At 35.1% G+C, this 17,533-nt stretch overlaps 2 protein-coding genes across 2 annotated transcripts; one reads left to right on the top strand and one right to left on the bottom strand.

The window, feature by feature from the left end:
- The first annotated feature begins 544 nt into the window (after positions 1-544).
- On the top strand, positions 545-3,608 carry LOC102609228 (laccase-12-like). Its single transcript, XM_006486179.4, has 6 exons — positions 545-942; positions 1,029-1,180; positions 1,268-1,512; positions 1,631-1,759; positions 2,042-3,001; positions 3,134-3,608. Exons 1-6 carry the CDS (start codon positions 820-822, stop codon positions 3,262-3,264), a joined length of 1,740 nt encoding a protein of 579 aa, XP_006486242.1. The 5' UTR covers positions 545-819; the 3' UTR covers positions 3,265-3,608.
- Positions 3,609-4,787: 1,179 nt separating this feature from the next.
- On the bottom strand, positions 4,788-10,514 carry LOC102613884 (cation/H(+) antiporter 15-like). The gene is given in 3 exon segments (XM_052439319.1): positions 4,788-5,983; positions 8,497-8,670; positions 8,745-10,514. Coding segments are annotated over 3 exon segments (1,437 nt in total). The 5' UTR covers positions 9,132-10,514; the 3' UTR covers positions 4,788-5,107.
- Between the last annotated feature and the right edge of the window lie 7,019 nt (positions 10,515-17,533).

The raw sequence follows: 17,533 nt of genomic DNA, 5'->3' as shown, positions 1-17,533 counted from the left end.
CTCAAAGCACCATTTTATATAAGTACACTATTTTTTGTGTGTATTAAACAGCGTAGTAAATATAATATTAAACCCTTAAAACAATTTGTAACTCTTGTCATAATAAATTTATACTAGTAATAGGAATAATAATGAATTATTATTTTTCAATGGAATAATGAATTATTAATTAATCATTGCAACCACCAAATATACACAACTTGTAACACCTAAACTAAATATGTGCAATCCCCAAATCCATAATGAGTAGAGGTAATCACAATTTATAAAATAATTAACATTTTAAATACCATATATATATATATTAACCCAAACAGCCATCGCTACGCGTATTGATTTATTTATTAACTACTGGCCAGCTTGGCTTCTGGAAAAAAAGTGCTTTTTTTGACTAGGATTATCTTTCTTTTCGTCTTGGACTATTGTTGTTGTCTTAAAAAGTAAATGGTTGGACTTTCACTTTTTTATTGGGAGAAAAAAAAGAAACCAAAAAAAAAAAAAAAGTGTGATAATTAAGATGCTTTATTGAAATTCAACAGCAGAAGAAAGACTTGTGAAGGAAGCATTTGAAGAAAATAATTCACTTTTGATCAAGGCTAATCGCTAGTGGGTGCAACAACTTCTTTAGGGTTGAACTACGTTTGCTCAGGAATCTGACAGTTTTGATGAATCAAAACCTAATCTGCCAACCCTCAAACCAACTCTCTCTCTTCTATTCTCCCGCTATATAAACACTTCCCCTTCAATCCGTTTCTCATCACTTCACTTCACTTGCATTTTCATTACTAAGCAAGATTACCCAAGCATTGCTCTACAGCCATGGAGTTTTTCAACAGTCGTTTCGCAAACTCTTTCGGCTTCTTCTTAGGCCTCGTGCTTCTCATTGCGTCTAATGCATTGTTGTCCTTTGCTAATGCCAAAGCTCACCACCATGATTTTGTTGTATGTTATTTCTTCTCCTTTCTTTTCATTTTTGCTTAATGGGTACGTACGTATGTTCTAATAATTAGCATCTTTTAACGAAACAGATTCAAGCAACCCCAGTGAAGAGGCTGTGCAAAACTCACAACACAATCACTGTCAACGGAATGTACCCTGGACCAACCTTGGAAGTGAACAATGGCGACACTTTGGTCGTCAAAGTTACCAACAAAGCCAGATATAATGTCACCATTCACTGGTATATATATATATTTTCTTTTGCATGCGGCCTCCATGCAGCGAGTTCACAGCAACTCAACATTTTTTATTTTCTTTCTTTTGATAGGCATGGTGTTAGACAAATGAGGACTGCATGGGCGGATGGGCCAGAGTTTGTGACACAGTGCCCAATTAGGCCTGGAATGAGTTACACTTACAGGTTCACAATTCAAGGCCAAGAAGGCACATTGTGGTGGCATGCACACAGCTCATGGCTAAGAGCCACTGTCTATGGAGCTCTTATCATTCATCCTAAAGAAGGATCCTCTTACCCTTTCCCCAAGCCTAAGCGTGAAACTCCCATCCTTCTTGGTAATTAATCATCTGAATTAATATATAACATCTTTTCATAATTGAATCTGTTTATAAAATACATATAACAAAATCTGATGGTGATATATTAACCATGCTGCTTTTGCGATGAATGCAGGTGAATGGTGGGATGCGAATCCCATTGATGTTGTCAGGCAAGCAACTAGAACAGGAGCTGCCCCAAATATTTCTGATGCGTACACCATTAACGGTCAACCTGGAGATCTTTACAATTGCTCCAGCCAAGGTTCAGCTTCTTTAATTAATTAATTAATCCATAACTACCTTTCTTAATTAAACCGTTAATCGAATAATATTTAAAAATTATAATTTTTTGGAATATGTCTAACCTAACTTAAAGAAAATCTTGGCTTCGATTGGACAGTTCAGATTGTTGGCTGGGAACACAATTAGTAGTCTTTTTCACCCACCAGTACCACCTGAGAATATAGTAGCATGGCATTTAAATAATCAATTGCCACCACGTATTAAAACTTAGCTTGCTGATCTATTTGCTATATATGTGCAGACACGGTGGTTGTTCCAATAGATTCCGGTGAGACTAACCTTCTCCGGGTCATCAACGCCGGGTTGAACCAGCCTCTGTTCTTCACAATTGCCAACCACCAGTTCACAGTTGTCGGCGCGGATGCATCTTACCTTAAGCCCTTTACAACTTCGGTTATTATGCTAGGACCTGGCCAAACCACCGATGTTTTGATCAAAGGTGATCAGCCACCGTCGCGCTATTACTTGGCTGCTCGCGCCTACGCCAGCGCCCCTAGTGCACCCTTTGACAACACCACAACCACAGCCATTCTTGAGTATAAATCTGCCCCTTGCCCGGCCAAAAAAGGCCTCTCAATTCGCCCTGTCATGCCCCAACTGCCAGCTTTCAATGACACTGCAACAGTCACTGCTTTCACTAAGAAGTTCAGAAGCCCACAAAAAGTTGAAGTACCAACCGACATCGATGAGAGTCTCTTCTTCACTGTCGGTCTGGGACTCAACAATTGCCCCAGAAATTTCGGGTCCAGTCGATGCCAGGGGCCAAATGGTACCCGTTTCACTGCTAGCATGAACAACGTATCCTTCGTGCTACCATCAAACTTCTCCCTCTTGCAAGCACATCACCACGGCATTCCAGGAGTTTTCACCACTGATTTCCCTGCTAACCCGCCGTTTAAATTCGATTACACCGGAAACGTGAGCAGGTCACTCTGGCAGCCTGTTCCGGGGACTAAATTGTACAAATTGGAATATGGCTCCAGAGTGCAGATTGTGCTGCAGGACACAAGTATTTTCACTCCTGAGAACCATCCAATTCACATCCACGGATATGATTTCTACATCATTGCTGAGGGATTCGGAAACTTCAATCCCAAAACTGATACATCTAAATTTAACCTCGTGGATCCACCACTCAGGAACACCGTTGGTGTGCCTGTTGGAGGATGGGCAGTCATTAGATTCGTCGCTGACAATCCAGGTGAATAAATTTTTTTTTAACATCCTCTTAATTTTGGGTTCGTTTAAAATCAAACAGAAGCATGCACAATAATTACAAACATACTCTTTAAAGTCTTTTCGATTAACTAATTATTGTTTGATGAATGAATAGGGGTGTGGCTAATGCACTGTCACTTGGATGTTCATATCACATGGGGCTTGGCCATGGCTTTCTTGGTAGAAAATGGAGTCACGGAATTGGAAAAATTAGAAGCACCGCCGCTAGATTATCCAGTTTGCTAAGATGATCATCATCAGCAAATATTAAAGAGCATAATTCAGATTCAGATTCAGATATTAGCCAAGCAACAACGAGGGCAGCTTTTTTTTTTTGATTCTTTAGTAAACTGAGTTAAGTGTTTGTTTTCCCTGCATTTGGGGGCAATACTTGTTGGTTTGTTTCATTGTTCTTTTTATTGATATATAAAGCGGGCATCAGAGTTAAAGAGATTGGTGCCATGGTTGCAACATTTTAGCACCAATCTCATCATTTAATTAATACTCATTCACCCGCCACTTATTTCTTCATTACGGATGTATTTTTTTTTTAAATATATAGTGAAATATTAATTTCAGTCTTTTGAATAATCTTTTTTTGTCCTCCGAAGCCTATCAAAAATTTTGTATTAACTAAATATCAACACTGTCAAAGTGTATATTATCATATAATACAATAACAAATTAGAACTAGACTCATTTAAATCCAGAACTTAAAATGTGCGGACATATAAACCAATCAGAGTGTAAATATTTACCCATCAAATGATTTTTCTGGTGAGATTTTCTGACAAACAATTGCCCAAGTTTTACAAGTAAAATGGAAATCGATATTTAAAAAAAAAACGCAAAAAAAATACAAAAAAGGCATTTGGTTCTGGGCTTTAATGGGCCGAAAAAGCTATAAGTAGGCTTCATTAGCTGGGTTGGTGGACTTCTTGTTTGTGAAAAATTTTCATCAGATTTATGATCAAGAATTATATCCAAATTATATTAATTAATGATAAAACATATTGACTTTTCCACATGCTTACTAATACTTTTCATAGAAATTTTAGTCACGTGAAAATTTTCTAAAACCTAGATGATTCAACAAAATTTCAAAAGAAGTTAAACAAATTTCAACTACTTAAAAGACTTGCTCTGTTAAGGAGATGGGCATGCTTATTATTGCCTGTCAAGTTGAACAAATATACGCATATAATACAATGGCTGGAATTCTTCACGTCTGACATAAAATTAACTACAGCTTGCAAGTTAACGTCTTGAAGTTTTATACATAAAAAATTAGAATAAAAGAGTGCGTTGGGTATATGTTGGACTAGGTAAGGTATCCAATCTTTTGTCAATACATTAGTTTAATAGACGATAATAAATTCATAAGTATATTTTAAAAAAATAATATTAAATGATTTTATCCTTTATTTTAGTTTAATATTTGTTTCAACATTAATATTTAAATATTAATATTAGCCTTCTTCTTTTCAAAGCATATCATAAAATAACCGTTTATATGGGCGCAAGAACAAAAAAATCTTACCTTTTTATTTAGCCAAGAGTAAGGCTATGGTGTTTCAGTTCTATCATTAACATTGCACTATTTTTTTTTTATTCCGTTAAATGTCTTGATTGGTTGCATATATAAAATCACTTAAAACTCAATAATAGAAATGTGCTGAAATACCATAACTAATGTTATGCTATAGTCTTGATAGACCTTTGGACTAATATTAATGAGAGTAAATTTCTAAACTAATTTCGATTGACCTCTAACCAGCATATTCTCAATAAATTTTGTATTTGTCATAAACAATTACAGTGCTACAATCAAATCACTAAAATAAACCATGGTTACGAAAAGCTTAATTTGTACATTCTCATTAATTTTTGCTTCCTAAAATACACACTCTATGGTTACAAAATGGATTTTTTTCATTAAAAAAAAAAAGGAAAAACATTAAATTCTTCTATCCTTTCTCGTATTCATAGATCCTAAAAAATCATAATCCCACTTAGACGAAGTAAAAGAAACTAGAGTTCTCCCATCACTTACCATATCGCTAATAATGCTTCCATGACCAACTCTAACTCATTGTACCACCAAAACAGGATTCATGCCCCCACAAAAATCCTGCGAAGCAAGCATATCACCAATTACACGAAGCTCCTCATAATCAGTCCATGGCGTCATATCTCTCTCCCGACTCGAATTGGGACGTCGTCGTTTCCCCATAACAACAAGATCATAATCATTGTCCGATGATCGAATCACTTCCCAAGCTTCCAATGTGTTTGTCACGTCAACATGGTGACACAACACACATGCATTGCCGAGATTTCTCGACTTGAAGTCGTTTATCACGTTGTCGTCGAGAATCCTCTCGCTCACGTCCTCTGCTTCTATCAAGTCATTAATCCTATATATACAACGTGATGCTAATATCAGGATGGCCTGACATGCGTGAAACTAAAGTCATGGCCTCCCTATCATCAGCTCCGCCCAAGAAGAACACGGCAACCCTCGATCTACGTAGATCCCAACGGAGCATGGTGCACAGTTTTGTATCTTACAGTTGAATCCTCCTCCTTGTTGCATTTTATGGCTTTGATGAGAAGGAAGTATAATGAATGGTATAAATTCATCCTGAGCTAGCTTGCTTATGCTCTCGTACATTGTTTTGTAAGGGGCGATCAATATGAATGGCTGAATTGTAACTTGCGAGCTCTTTGAAAACTTTGTCATGGCACGCATTATGCGGTCAGTGGAATTTTCTTTGATTTTCCTTTTGTGCGTATTGTGAGGGACTAAAAGTGGTGCCGCTCTGCCCACAAGCTCAACTAGGTGCAATACGCAGGCGCATAACGGGCTCATTTCACTTGAGTTAAAAGCTTTAAGCAGAGTGATCAAGCTGTGGACACTATCTTTGTTATGGATGTCAAAGTTTTTGGCTGCAACTTCTAGAAGCTACATCTAGAAGCGTTGATGCAGCAAATGTTGAAGGGACCGCCAAGGAAGAATGAAGAAGATGTTGCAGAAGTTGATCTTGACAAATGATGGTTGAAACGCCAAAATGGAAGAAAGAAAAATGTTGGAACACGGCTTTGAAGAAGCCACGAGAAGAATAAAGAAAATATTAAAATAATAGCTAATTTTGGCTATATAAAGAAAGCTCCCCATTTTTGGTTTTTTGCATCTAATCCTCGGTTTCTTTTCTTCATTCCGAGAGTATTTCTTTGGGGTGTATTTGGGGCTTAGGTGAGAGAAAATTATTTCTGAGAGTGTGGTTGTAATAATTTTCCACATAGTGAATATTTTTCTCTGGTTGTCTTTTTGACAACGGCCGTGGTTTTTCTCCGGATTTGGAGTTTTTCACGTAAATCTTGTGTTATGTGATTGGTGTATTCTCCATTAAATTTTTCTGTTAATTTGTTGCTTGACAAATTGCTTGGAGTGATCTTGGGAGGAAGCTCAATTTCCTAACAGTGGTATCAGAGCCATTGATTTAAGTTTTGGTGTCGGGGCACTGTTCACGTATATAGTACTGTTCACGTATACAGTACTGTTCACGTATACGGTACTGTTCACGTATACGGTACTATTCACGTGAAGCAGTGGGAGCCAATCCAAACAGTCTGTGGTGAAGAGTAAAAGCTTATCTGTAAAGCAAATATGTCAGGATTGAAATTTTCAAGTCCGGTGAAATTTGAAATAGAAAAATTCGATGGGAGAATTAACTTTGGCTTGTGGCAAGTTCAAGTCAAAGATGTGTTGATTCTATCTGGGTTACATAAGGCATTGAAGGGGAAGCCATCCCCTGCTTCCAGTAGTGGCTCTGGAAAAACTAGTATAAATGATGAAGATTGAGAAGAATTAGATGATAGAGCTGCAAGTGCCATACGACTGTGTCTAGCAAAGAATGTTCTTGCAAATGTAGGAAAAATTCCTACAGCGAAAGAACTTTGGGAGAAGCTAGAAAAGTTGTATCAGACAAAGAGCATCTCAAATCGATTGTACCTGAAGGAGCGATTTCACACACTGCGAATGGCTGAAGGTACAAAAATTTCCGATCACCTCAGTGTTCTCAATGGTATTGTGTCAGAACTAGAAGCCATTGGAGTTAAAATTGAAGATGAGGACAAGGCGCTTAGGTTACTATGGTCACTTCCAACTTCCTACAAACACTTGTTACTTACTTTGATGTACGGGAATGAGACAGTAGATCTTGAAGAAGTTACTAGTACTTTACTCTCAGAAGAAAGGAGACTGGGTGGTGAAAGTACTAAAACTACAGATGTCTCGGCTTTGGCAGTTGTAGGGAATTGGCAGAAAGATAAATCTAAGAAGAAAGGAGTCTGCTGGGGGTGTGGACAATCGGGGCACTTAAAAAGAGATTGTCATAGTAGAAATGGAGCAGGATCGGCAAGTGGCTCCAGATCAGATACTGATAGTATTGCTAGTGGTAAATCTCTCATCATCGTGGGAGACGATGATCCCTTGTAAAATGGATGATGATGACATCCTCATGGTATACCTCATGGGAGACGATGATCCCTTGTAAAATGGATGATGATGACATCCTCATGGTATACCGCTAGTACCATGAAAGGGGATATGTTACTACTAGCGGGTCCACAAGATTTACACACAAGGCATGGTTGGCATCGATGCAGGGTGTGTGGTGGAATTTATGTCGATGGCTGACAAACTTCCAGGAAGGCCAACATGGAAGTTGTACCATAAATTTCAGCAGGATATTTCGACATGTGCCGATGTAAAATTCTTAGAATTGGTAATTAATTTTAAGTGGTATACTCTTTTATGGTGGTGTATGATAATTCTCTATGGTGAGGAAAATAATAAACTTGGTGTGAAGATTGATTGGTTCTCAATCAAATCTCCAAGTGGGAGAATGTCAAAGTTTTTGGCTGCAACTTCTAGAAGCTACATCTAGAAGCGTTGATGCAGCAAATGTTGAAGGGACCGCCAAGGAAGAATGAAGAAGATGTTGCAGAAGTTGATCTTGACAAATGATGGTTGAAACGCCAAAATGGAAGAAAGAAAAATGTTGGAACACGGCTTTGAAGAAGCCACGAGAAGAATAAAGAAAATATTAAAATAATAGCCAATTTTGGCTATATAAAGAAAGCTCCCCATTTTTGGTTTTTTGCATCTAATCCTCGGTTTCTTTTCTTCATTCAGAGAGTATTTCTTTGGGGTGTATTTGAGGCTTAGGTGAGAGAAAATTATTTCTGAGAGTGTGGTTGTAATAATTTTCCACATAGTAAATATTTTTCTCTGGTTGTCTTTTTGACAACGGCCGTGGTTTTTCTCCGGATTTGGAGTTTTCCACGTAAATCTTGTGTTGTGTGATTGGTGTATTCTCCATTAAATTTTTCTGTTAATTTGTTGCTTGACAAATTGCTTGGAGTGATCTTGGGAGGAAGCTTAATTTCCTAACAATGGATACAACAAAGTACTCGCAATTCGCTGTTCACTGGCGTTGTACAGAGTGTCCTCATCCGGTCCTCCATCGACTGAGTTATTTCAAGTTTTCTGTAAGGAGTGTAATATAGACTTATCAATGGCGTTCGCACCGCGGTCACAGCTGTGTGAGTCAACATCGCCAAGGTAAATGTGTCTTTATCAATAAGCTGCAAATTGAAGATCAATATTCAACTAAATATTTATATTAAGGAAAAATAGGAGAGATGAGAGTTAGTTAGAATATGACTCTGACCTTACGGATACGCCATCTCAGGATAAAAATGAGGTCCATGATACCCTTGAGGCTTAAAATACAGCTGAATATTACAGCATTTGGGATACTTGCCTTGATGAATACCCAGATTAATAAACTTCCAACAAATTTCCCTAAATAAGACGCGCCAATGATGATCTCAAACGATATCAATCTCGACCCATTCTGTATCGAAGATAAATTGGTATATTGGCCAATGCGAATGTAGAAGAAAGGCAAGAAAAAGTGAAAGATTACGAGTTCAAATCTCTCGATTATTGCTATTCCTAAGGGTGGTCCTGGTGGAATAATCAGGCCCATTAGTAGAGCTCCAAGAAGATAAGTTGTGCCAATGGCATCGCTCAAAAATCCCATGACCAAGGCTCCAATAGCCAAGACATAGATTTCTTTCACTGGTTTCCCCTCTGGGTTTATCTTTATAATCCAACATACTGCTGGCTATAGGACAAAGATTGTTACTGAAAATAATGCCAAGATGCTAAGCTCTGTTTTCATAAATACCCCTTTGTCACTTTTGATAATTGCTGATGTCAATGCTACACTGAGCCATCCAATGGTCTTGTGGAGTATTGCACAAGAAATGGCAAGCTGGCTTAGATCAGAAGTTAACAGATTGAGTTCACTAAGGGCATGAACAACGGGGAAATAATTTAGGCTAAGAACCATGCTAAGAAGGAATGGGAAAGATCCACCGACCATTCCAGGAATGTTTTCTCGTAGCACTAAAGTAAGCGAAATGGTGAAGTTGAAAGAAAGAAGAAAGCATGGCATCCCAACACTCAAAGCATTTTTCGCCACCTGCAGGATCCTGGTCGTGTCCATGTTCACTGCAAGTATGAAGATGAATAGTAATTCGCTCAGTGATGCTATCAAATTCACTAGAACCTCTCTTTTTGTGGAAAAAAAAAGTCCTAAATTGCCTTGTTATGACCGAGGAGAGAGGGTCCCATGACAATTCTAGTCTGTGGAGAAATTAATAAGAATTAGGGAAGTAATAAGACTTATCCCTTATGATTTGAAATGATAAATTAATTGTAAATGGATTAAAGATAATAAGGCTAAGAAATAGTGGGTACTAGTTAGCTTAACTGTAAAACCTCTTAAGGTGGTATAAGTGGTATGGGTTCGAATTGGGAGAGAATTGAGCTGACATCGGGCTATTGCTTAAATAAAAAAACTGAAGAAATCAAAATCAAAATCAAGGCATACCAAGACATTGGAGATGATTGCTGGTTGCCTCAATGGCCTGAGAATAAAGTTGATACCTCTGGAGATTGAAAAGAACATTATAAGCTGAAACAACAGCACCGGAAACGCATATGCTAAAGGATTATCTCCCTTGAATAAGCCTTTCGAGTGTATGTTCTTTTCAGTCGGTAAACAAATCTGATCATCTGATGGTTTGCGCATTTTGTTTTATTTTTCTGCTAACAAGTACGATTCCAAGGATCTTTCTTGTTTAAAAAAAATTCTGATTGATGATAAAGAAGGCTAGAGAACAAAAATCTTCTTGGAAAAATCAACTGAGATATAGAAAATTGATATCTGGCTGCAGCCCAACATTTCAAATATTTCTTGCAAGCTCATCACGGTTTGAAAGTTTGATCATTGCAACTTTATTTGGTTGTTGTTGGCTGCTAATTAAGTGAAAACAATATTCTTTCTCACTTTGTGTGATTAAAATAGGATGTGCACCATAAATAATATGCAGAAAAATAAACCAATAAATCCAAAGCAAAAACCAACCACAAGAGATCAATTTTCATGTGGAAAACCCAAATTAGGATAAACCACGGGATTGTAATTCAATATAAACTTTCACTATATTAATGGAATTACAACACAAATTCTTTTCCAGATAACACTAAAGGCTAACAACATCAAGATTTTCAACAATCTTGACTTACAATAATAGATTTAAAATCTATTTTTCTAATAAGTGAGTATCTCAAATAACAGCTACCGAGAGAATAAAATATAGATCAACACCAGTAAAAATGTAGAGGAGGATTTCAGGAATTTACTCTCCAAATTTAGGAGAAATCGAAATTAAAATCACCTTTCTATCATTTAATTAAAAATTGAAACCAAAAAAAAAAAACCTCTTTCTCTCTCGCAGCGTCTTCTCACTTTGCGAAATGGCTACAACTCTCGCCATTCTTCACTTATTTCCTTTAATATATTTTCTGGTTAATTTCATATAAGTCCAAAATTTTACAATAATTACACATCAAATAAATTATTTTAAACTTTGGACTTTTTGATCCACCGAAATGAGACGGACACTACAGTTGTTGACTGTGTTGAACTAATTTCTCATTGTCCTGTTCATGTCTTTTGATAGTTAATTGGCAGGGAAAATTAATATATTTTTGTTTGGGTTTACCCTTTACAGGAACAATGTATTGTTTATATAGCTAGGCACATTTTCAGGAGTAACATTCTCATCAAAAGCAGAGGGCTTAGAGAGGAAAAATTAACAATAATTAGTCTTTTGATGTTGTAATTACTATTGTTAATTTTAACGGGTCTATTTTATATTGGGGTAAAAGCTTGTTTAGTCCCCATATTATGAGGTTAGTGTCCATTTAGTCCCTGTATTTTTAAAAACACCTTAAAACATCCCTGCTACTAAATATTGACACTTATGCCATTATTTTTTATTATTTTTAACTTACTTTTACAATATTACATTTTTACAATAATGTTTCTTTTTGGATATTAATAAAAAATTAAATTATCAAATTAAACTCAAAAATAAAATAAAAACAAAAAAGGTATATATTAATTTTTGTGGAAGCTCACGTATGTCTAAAAAATTAATATCGTAAAAAATTACATTATCAATTTTTTTAGAAAAATTAATATTTTAACTCAAGAGTGTGTTCCACAAAAATTAATATATATATATTTTTTATTTTATTTTTTGGTGTTAAACTGGTAATTTATTTTTTTCTTTTTAATAATTTCTAAAAAACATATTATAATAGGGTTATTTTTTTGAGTTTTAATAATGTCTAAAAAATTATTATAATAGGGCAATATTATAAAAATAAGTTAAAATGAATAAAAGATAATGACAAAAGTGTCAATATTTAATGGTAGGGATAATTTGAGGTATTTTTAAAAATATAGGGACTAAACGGACACTAACTTCAAAATATAGGGACTAAACGAGCTTTTACCCTTTATATTGTAACAACTGCTTTGAACACCTTTTCATTTTGAAGCACCACTTGTTAACTTCAAATTTAAAATAAACGTTTACTCAAGTTACTGGTACGACATATTTTTAATGCTTATAAGAAGGAAGCAAATTGAGGATAATTTTGGTACTTTCATCAATAACGATTTTTTTCATCCCACTCTATGTGACAAATTTGGGATTATTTGTATTCGGTTCGTGAACAATTTTCTACCAACTAAACCAGCTGATTAATTACAAGATACAATCTATTCATACTTTTGTATAAACTATCAGATCATTTTTGTGATTTACGTTTGCATCTACTACATTCTTCTCATCATCTCTATCACATCTTTCTTAAATGAGGAAATAGAGAGTCAGAGACAGAATATCAACTTTTGTCACGTGCAACGCCTAGAAAGTCTCCATTAACACTTCTAGCACTTTGAATCATCAAAACATACTTCATATTCTCACTATCTGAAGATGCAAACATATCTCCACTTATTCCAAGCTCTTCAAACTCAACCCAAGGCTTCATGTCTTGCTCGAATCTCAAGCCTACGTCTTGCCGCTTTTCCATAATCACAAGGTCATAAATGTTGTCAATGGAGCGAAATGTATCCACAAATTGATTAGGCTCATTTTCCACCACCTCGTGACACACCACACTCGCATCCCAATGTTTTTTTTTTTTGGCCATGAATTCATTAACAACAGTTTCATCGAGAAACTTTTTCATTTTGCTCCTCATCTTCTTCCCTTATTGGATCAACTTTGATTAAAATAATGCTCACACTAGGATGGCAACATATGCGTGTGGCTAATGCCAATGCTTCGCGATCATCAGGCTCCCTTATGAAGAAGACTGCAATGTTCAAAGAAAAGTGGTTTGAGCTGAAAAAGCTAATGCCAAATTTCCATGATTTTAAATTTTGGAAATTTAATTTATTTGTCATGACCTAACCCAGACCTGATAAGATATTGTCCGCTTTAGACCTTATTAAGTCTCGCACGGTTTTGTTTCTAGGCACTCGTACACCCTAAAACACGTCTTCCCAATCAAAGTATGAATTATTCCTTATAAACCGAACATCTCTCTTGCGCTTTGTCGATGAGGGATTCACCTAGGGTGTTACATGGTATTTCAAAATACTAATTTCTCACATGAAGAGAAGTGAGAGCAGTCACTTTTATGTTTGATTTGAAATTAGTCATGTGTTTGATTTAATTATAAATAAGAATTGAATAAGTGAAATCTAGATGTGATTTGGATTATTCAAATTGAACTATATTATGAGACACATGGATGACTAATTCAAATTAAATAGGGAAAGTGAGTGATTAATTCAAATTGAATTAGTAAAAGGATTATATAGAGTTTCTCTACATAAAGGAGACATAAAAAGCCTTTAAGGTACAACAACCTCTGTGACCTCTCCTTCTATCTCATGTTTCCTTCATAATTTTTCTTTTGCTGTTTTACACTGTTGTTTAGAGTGCAACCTCACAATAATGACGTCATTAAATCTTAAAGATCAATCCGTATTATTTGTGTCCTTATTGCATTAGAAAATCTTCCTAAAGGAGCGGAAATTGGTTTTAAGAACAGTGCATTGCGCACATCTTGATGAACTTATAACTATTATCGGATAAATAGTGTTATGAATAGTGTTGAGTGAACAATGCCATGAATATTATCGTATGAACAATACTCGGGAATAGTGACGTGAATAGGGATGACAATGGGGAGGGGAGGGAGGGGAGGGGATTGACATCCTCGATACTCTACATATGTCCTCGTCCCCTCCCCGAATAATAACAAGGGATCTTTGAGGATCTCAATCCCTTAATAACCCTTGAATAATCGATACATTTTTAGTTTTTAAATTTAATTCAATCATATTAGAATAAAAAATTTAAATAAAAGTAAAGTTTTACAATGTATCTTAGCAAAGTTTGGATGTTATAACTTTAAACTTTGCTTTACTTTTCATCTTATTAGACAAGATAAAAGTTTAAAAGAAAAATTTTGGGCCAAACCCTTTTGGAAAAGACTTGATTGAGTAATAATTTAGGGTTACAACAAATTAACAAGGCCCAAAAGTTTTATAATATATTTGTATAAATATTTTTATATTTGTTATTTATACTTATTGTTAATATATTGTAATTTAAATTTTTTTTATTCATTAATGATTCTAAAAACTAAAAATAAAATTAAAATGAGAAAATAAGGAATTGGGGAGGGGTTAGAGACTCTGATTCATTCATGTTCTTTCTCTGAAAAAAATTGGATAAAAGATCGTCCCTGTCATTTTTCCAAATAAGATATTAGATATAAAATCGTCATTGTACCCTCAGTCCCGTGCCTGTGGGAATTTTTGTCATCCCTTAAGTGAACAATACCTGTAACTACTATTAATGGACTTCTATTCTTTATGTTCAAAGTGTTGATTCACTTGGTTTAGGAATTCACAAAGCAATATTGATTTATATTTCCAACAAAAGTTAGGCAAGCCCTTATCTACCAGAATCCCAACTGTGCAAGGTGCATAATGTAGTATATTTTGGTTAAATGGGCGCAAAAACATTGTTCTTTCTTGTATTTCTTGGCTTTTGTGGAAAGGAACTACAATGAAAGGCACAAGTCCATTTTAAGATAACTTGCAAATGGTTTCACAGATGGTGTCATATGGGGTAGTAAAAAAGAAGGTCTGGATTATGATTGGAACATTAGAGCTTTCAGTTTGATTTGTATTTATTACAACACACATAATGCGATCAGTTGAGCTTTCCTTTGAGCTCCTTTTGTAAGGCATTAAGATTGGTGTGGCACTACCAACAAGCCTGACAAGTTGGAATATATAGGTGCATATAGGACTTAATTCATTTGTGCTTGATGTTTTAAGCAAAGCATTGATGCTATGGACATTATCTTCATAGTGAACACAATAAATGATTCGTAATTCTGTATCAATTGGTGTTGTTTGGAGTATTCTCACGGTATGTTCAATCATAAGTGAAACTTCAAGTCTTATTTTAGGCTCGTAGGTATATATTATAGGCGTTACAATCGACCTCTGTTGTGTGGGACAATACCATTGTTGTCAAAGGCTGGTTATTTATATACTGCATATATTAAATAACAAAATAAAAGTAGATCATCACTAAACCATATCCAATTGGTTAGAGAAGGTAGAGATATAAAATTATAATCGACCTTGTGCATTCTTTATAGCATGATTATCAACAACTCAACTATGCCCTTACTGTTCAAAAGAAAGCTGAATAAGATTGCTTTTTGAGAACTTAATTTGAAGAAGATCAAGGATAACAAACTTTCTATCATCCTTGACAAATATGCGGTGATCATGATCATCACAAGTAGTGCGAATTGCTTCCAATCTGTTATTATGTGTACATCGGCGAGCAAATAAATGCGAATGTTGAAGAAAGAGAGAAAAATGTGAGTGATTGTAACCTCACATTTCTCTACTATTGCTAAAACCAGAGGAGGTCTTGACAGTACAAATAAGCCAATCAATGAAGCCCCCAATAAGAATGTTAAACCAACTATGTCAAACAAAAGTCCAACACTTATGGGGAGAGTTAGTATTGTCATAAAGTGCATTTGCTTAATTGGATTCCCCTTTGGTATCGTTCATATGATCCATTGTATTTTAGCCAGACATTGAAGAATATAAATAGTAATAGTGCATAAATGCTACCCCTGATTTTGATCAATTGCTTGGGGTTCGCAAGAAGCTATGCAAATAACATATTTAACCAAGTAGCAATCTCACTAAATATTGAAGAAGGTATTGCAAGTTGGCCTAACTTAGAATTTAATAGCTTAAGCCTTGTAATAGCATGGGCAATAACAGAGAAAAATGTTTGTACAAAATGAAACTGAAAAAGTTAATGGAAGGTCCATTCACAATTCTAGGGATATAGCCTTGAAGCAAAATACTGAGGATCAATATGATTGTGCAAGGAAATGCAAGGCATATTAGACTAAGAACCCATGATTTTCTTGCAGTCCTTAGGATCTTGATTCTGTTCAATTTTACATAAACTAAGAAAATGAAGTAAGCTCCACCAATTATTGTTGCTATATTAGCTACCATCATCTGTTCTAAAGGAAACAGTTTTCCCCAAAGCTTTCTATCAAGACCTAGAACAAAAGCTCCTAAGATAATTCCGCTCTATAGTAAAATAATAAATAAATAAATAAATAAATAAATAAAAAGTTCATAAAAAATGCATGCATATACAGTACAAGTTGTTAAAGAGTCTAATACAAATTTCATGATCCAATCCAATTACATTTGTCTAAGCTCAATTTTAAAGCACAATCCATAAAAAGATTCAAGAGTTGTGTATAGAATGAGAGATATCTCTAATCTAAAAAATATCTAATAGAGGTAAAAATATCTAAGTCTAGATATTCCTTGAATATTTAGAGATATTTATAAAATATGGTTGTTAAATTTTTATAATTTAATATTTGTATAGTTTGTATTAGTTCTACAATATTATAAATACCCCTAAACGCCTTATTATAGAAATCAAGTCAGAGGTGAAGAATTAGAAGAGAGAAAGAAGAGTGAGCCTTCATAGTTGTAGTGTTTCTCTTGTAAAACATCAATAAAGTCCTTCAATTTAGTAAGATTATTCTATTGCCCAAATTATTTCAGTTTTGTGCAGTCTAGTATCTTTTGTTTCAACAATTGGTATCAGAGCGTAGTTGGTCAAGACCATTGTAGCAGTGCTGCTGAAAGATCAAAACTGTAATGGGGATGTTGTAAGAGAACATCGAGAACGATCGAGGATCATTTGGTAATGCTTCGTTGAATTGTGAAAAGTTTGAAACTCTGCAAGTTTGTTAGTGAAATCAAATTTTCTTGGCATTGTCAAAGTCTTGCAAACATGATGGGTGACCTTGAGTAGTTAGAGGAGTCAAGAAGCTCAACAATAAAAATTACAATACGTGGCCAACATTGATGGAGTCCTACTTACAAGGGTAGGATTTCTGGGAGATCATTTGTGGTAATGAAGTGAAACCACCAATAATGAATGCCGCTTTAAAGAAGTGGAACATTGTTGAAATGAGAGAAGAAAAAAGGTTATCGAATCCAATGATGTAAATTGAAATAAAAGGATGAATGGTGGAGATTCAGATGTAAAATTCACTCTCCCACCAAGTTCGCTTCTTTGGTCTATAAATGTAGGCCAAAAGAATTGAGAAATGATTTTTTTTGGCTAATTTATCATTTGGCTAAGAAATTTGGATCTCAGATTTATAAAAATTCATAAAGCCTATGCTGGCAAAATCATTGAGTGCCTTTATAAGTACATGCTCAAGTCTGATTTGCCAAGATTTTCAAGAACTAAAAAAGAAGCTCAACTAGATAGCAAGAACATGGATAATCTCTTGTTTGATATTCTTTATTTAAATATATCCGAATTTTTAAAGGTTTTTAAAACCTTCAATTACCAACATTTACTCCTCTGAATTCATTAATTGCATAGTAATCAAGCTTTATGTTGCGTGTGTTGGCCTGAA

The sequence above is a fragment of the Citrus sinensis genome, chromosome 4 (assembly GCF_022201045.2).
Source record: "Citrus sinensis cultivar Valencia sweet orange chromosome 4, DVS_A1.0, whole genome shotgun sequence".
Classification (NCBI taxonomy): domain Eukaryota; kingdom Viridiplantae; phylum Streptophyta; class Magnoliopsida; order Sapindales; family Rutaceae; genus Citrus; species Citrus sinensis.
This window is presented reverse-complemented; position numbering and strand designations above follow the sequence as displayed.

What these genes read in the sequence shown, in the direction of transcription:
- LOC102609228 (XM_006486179.4), top strand. Translation starts at nt 820, where the DNA reads ATGGAGTTTTTCAACAGTCGTTTCGCAAACTCTTTCGGCTTCTTCTTA. An exon ending in TGAAACTCCCATCCTTCTTG is followed by an intron (nt 1,513 to 1,630) that starts GTAATTAATCAT and finishes CGATGAATGCAG; the next exon opens with GTGAATGGTGGGATGCGAAT. An exon ending in ATTCGTCGCTGACAATCCAG is followed by an intron (nt 3,002 to 3,133) that starts GTGAATAAATTT and finishes ATGAATGAATAG; the next exon opens with GGGTGTGGCTAATGCACTGT.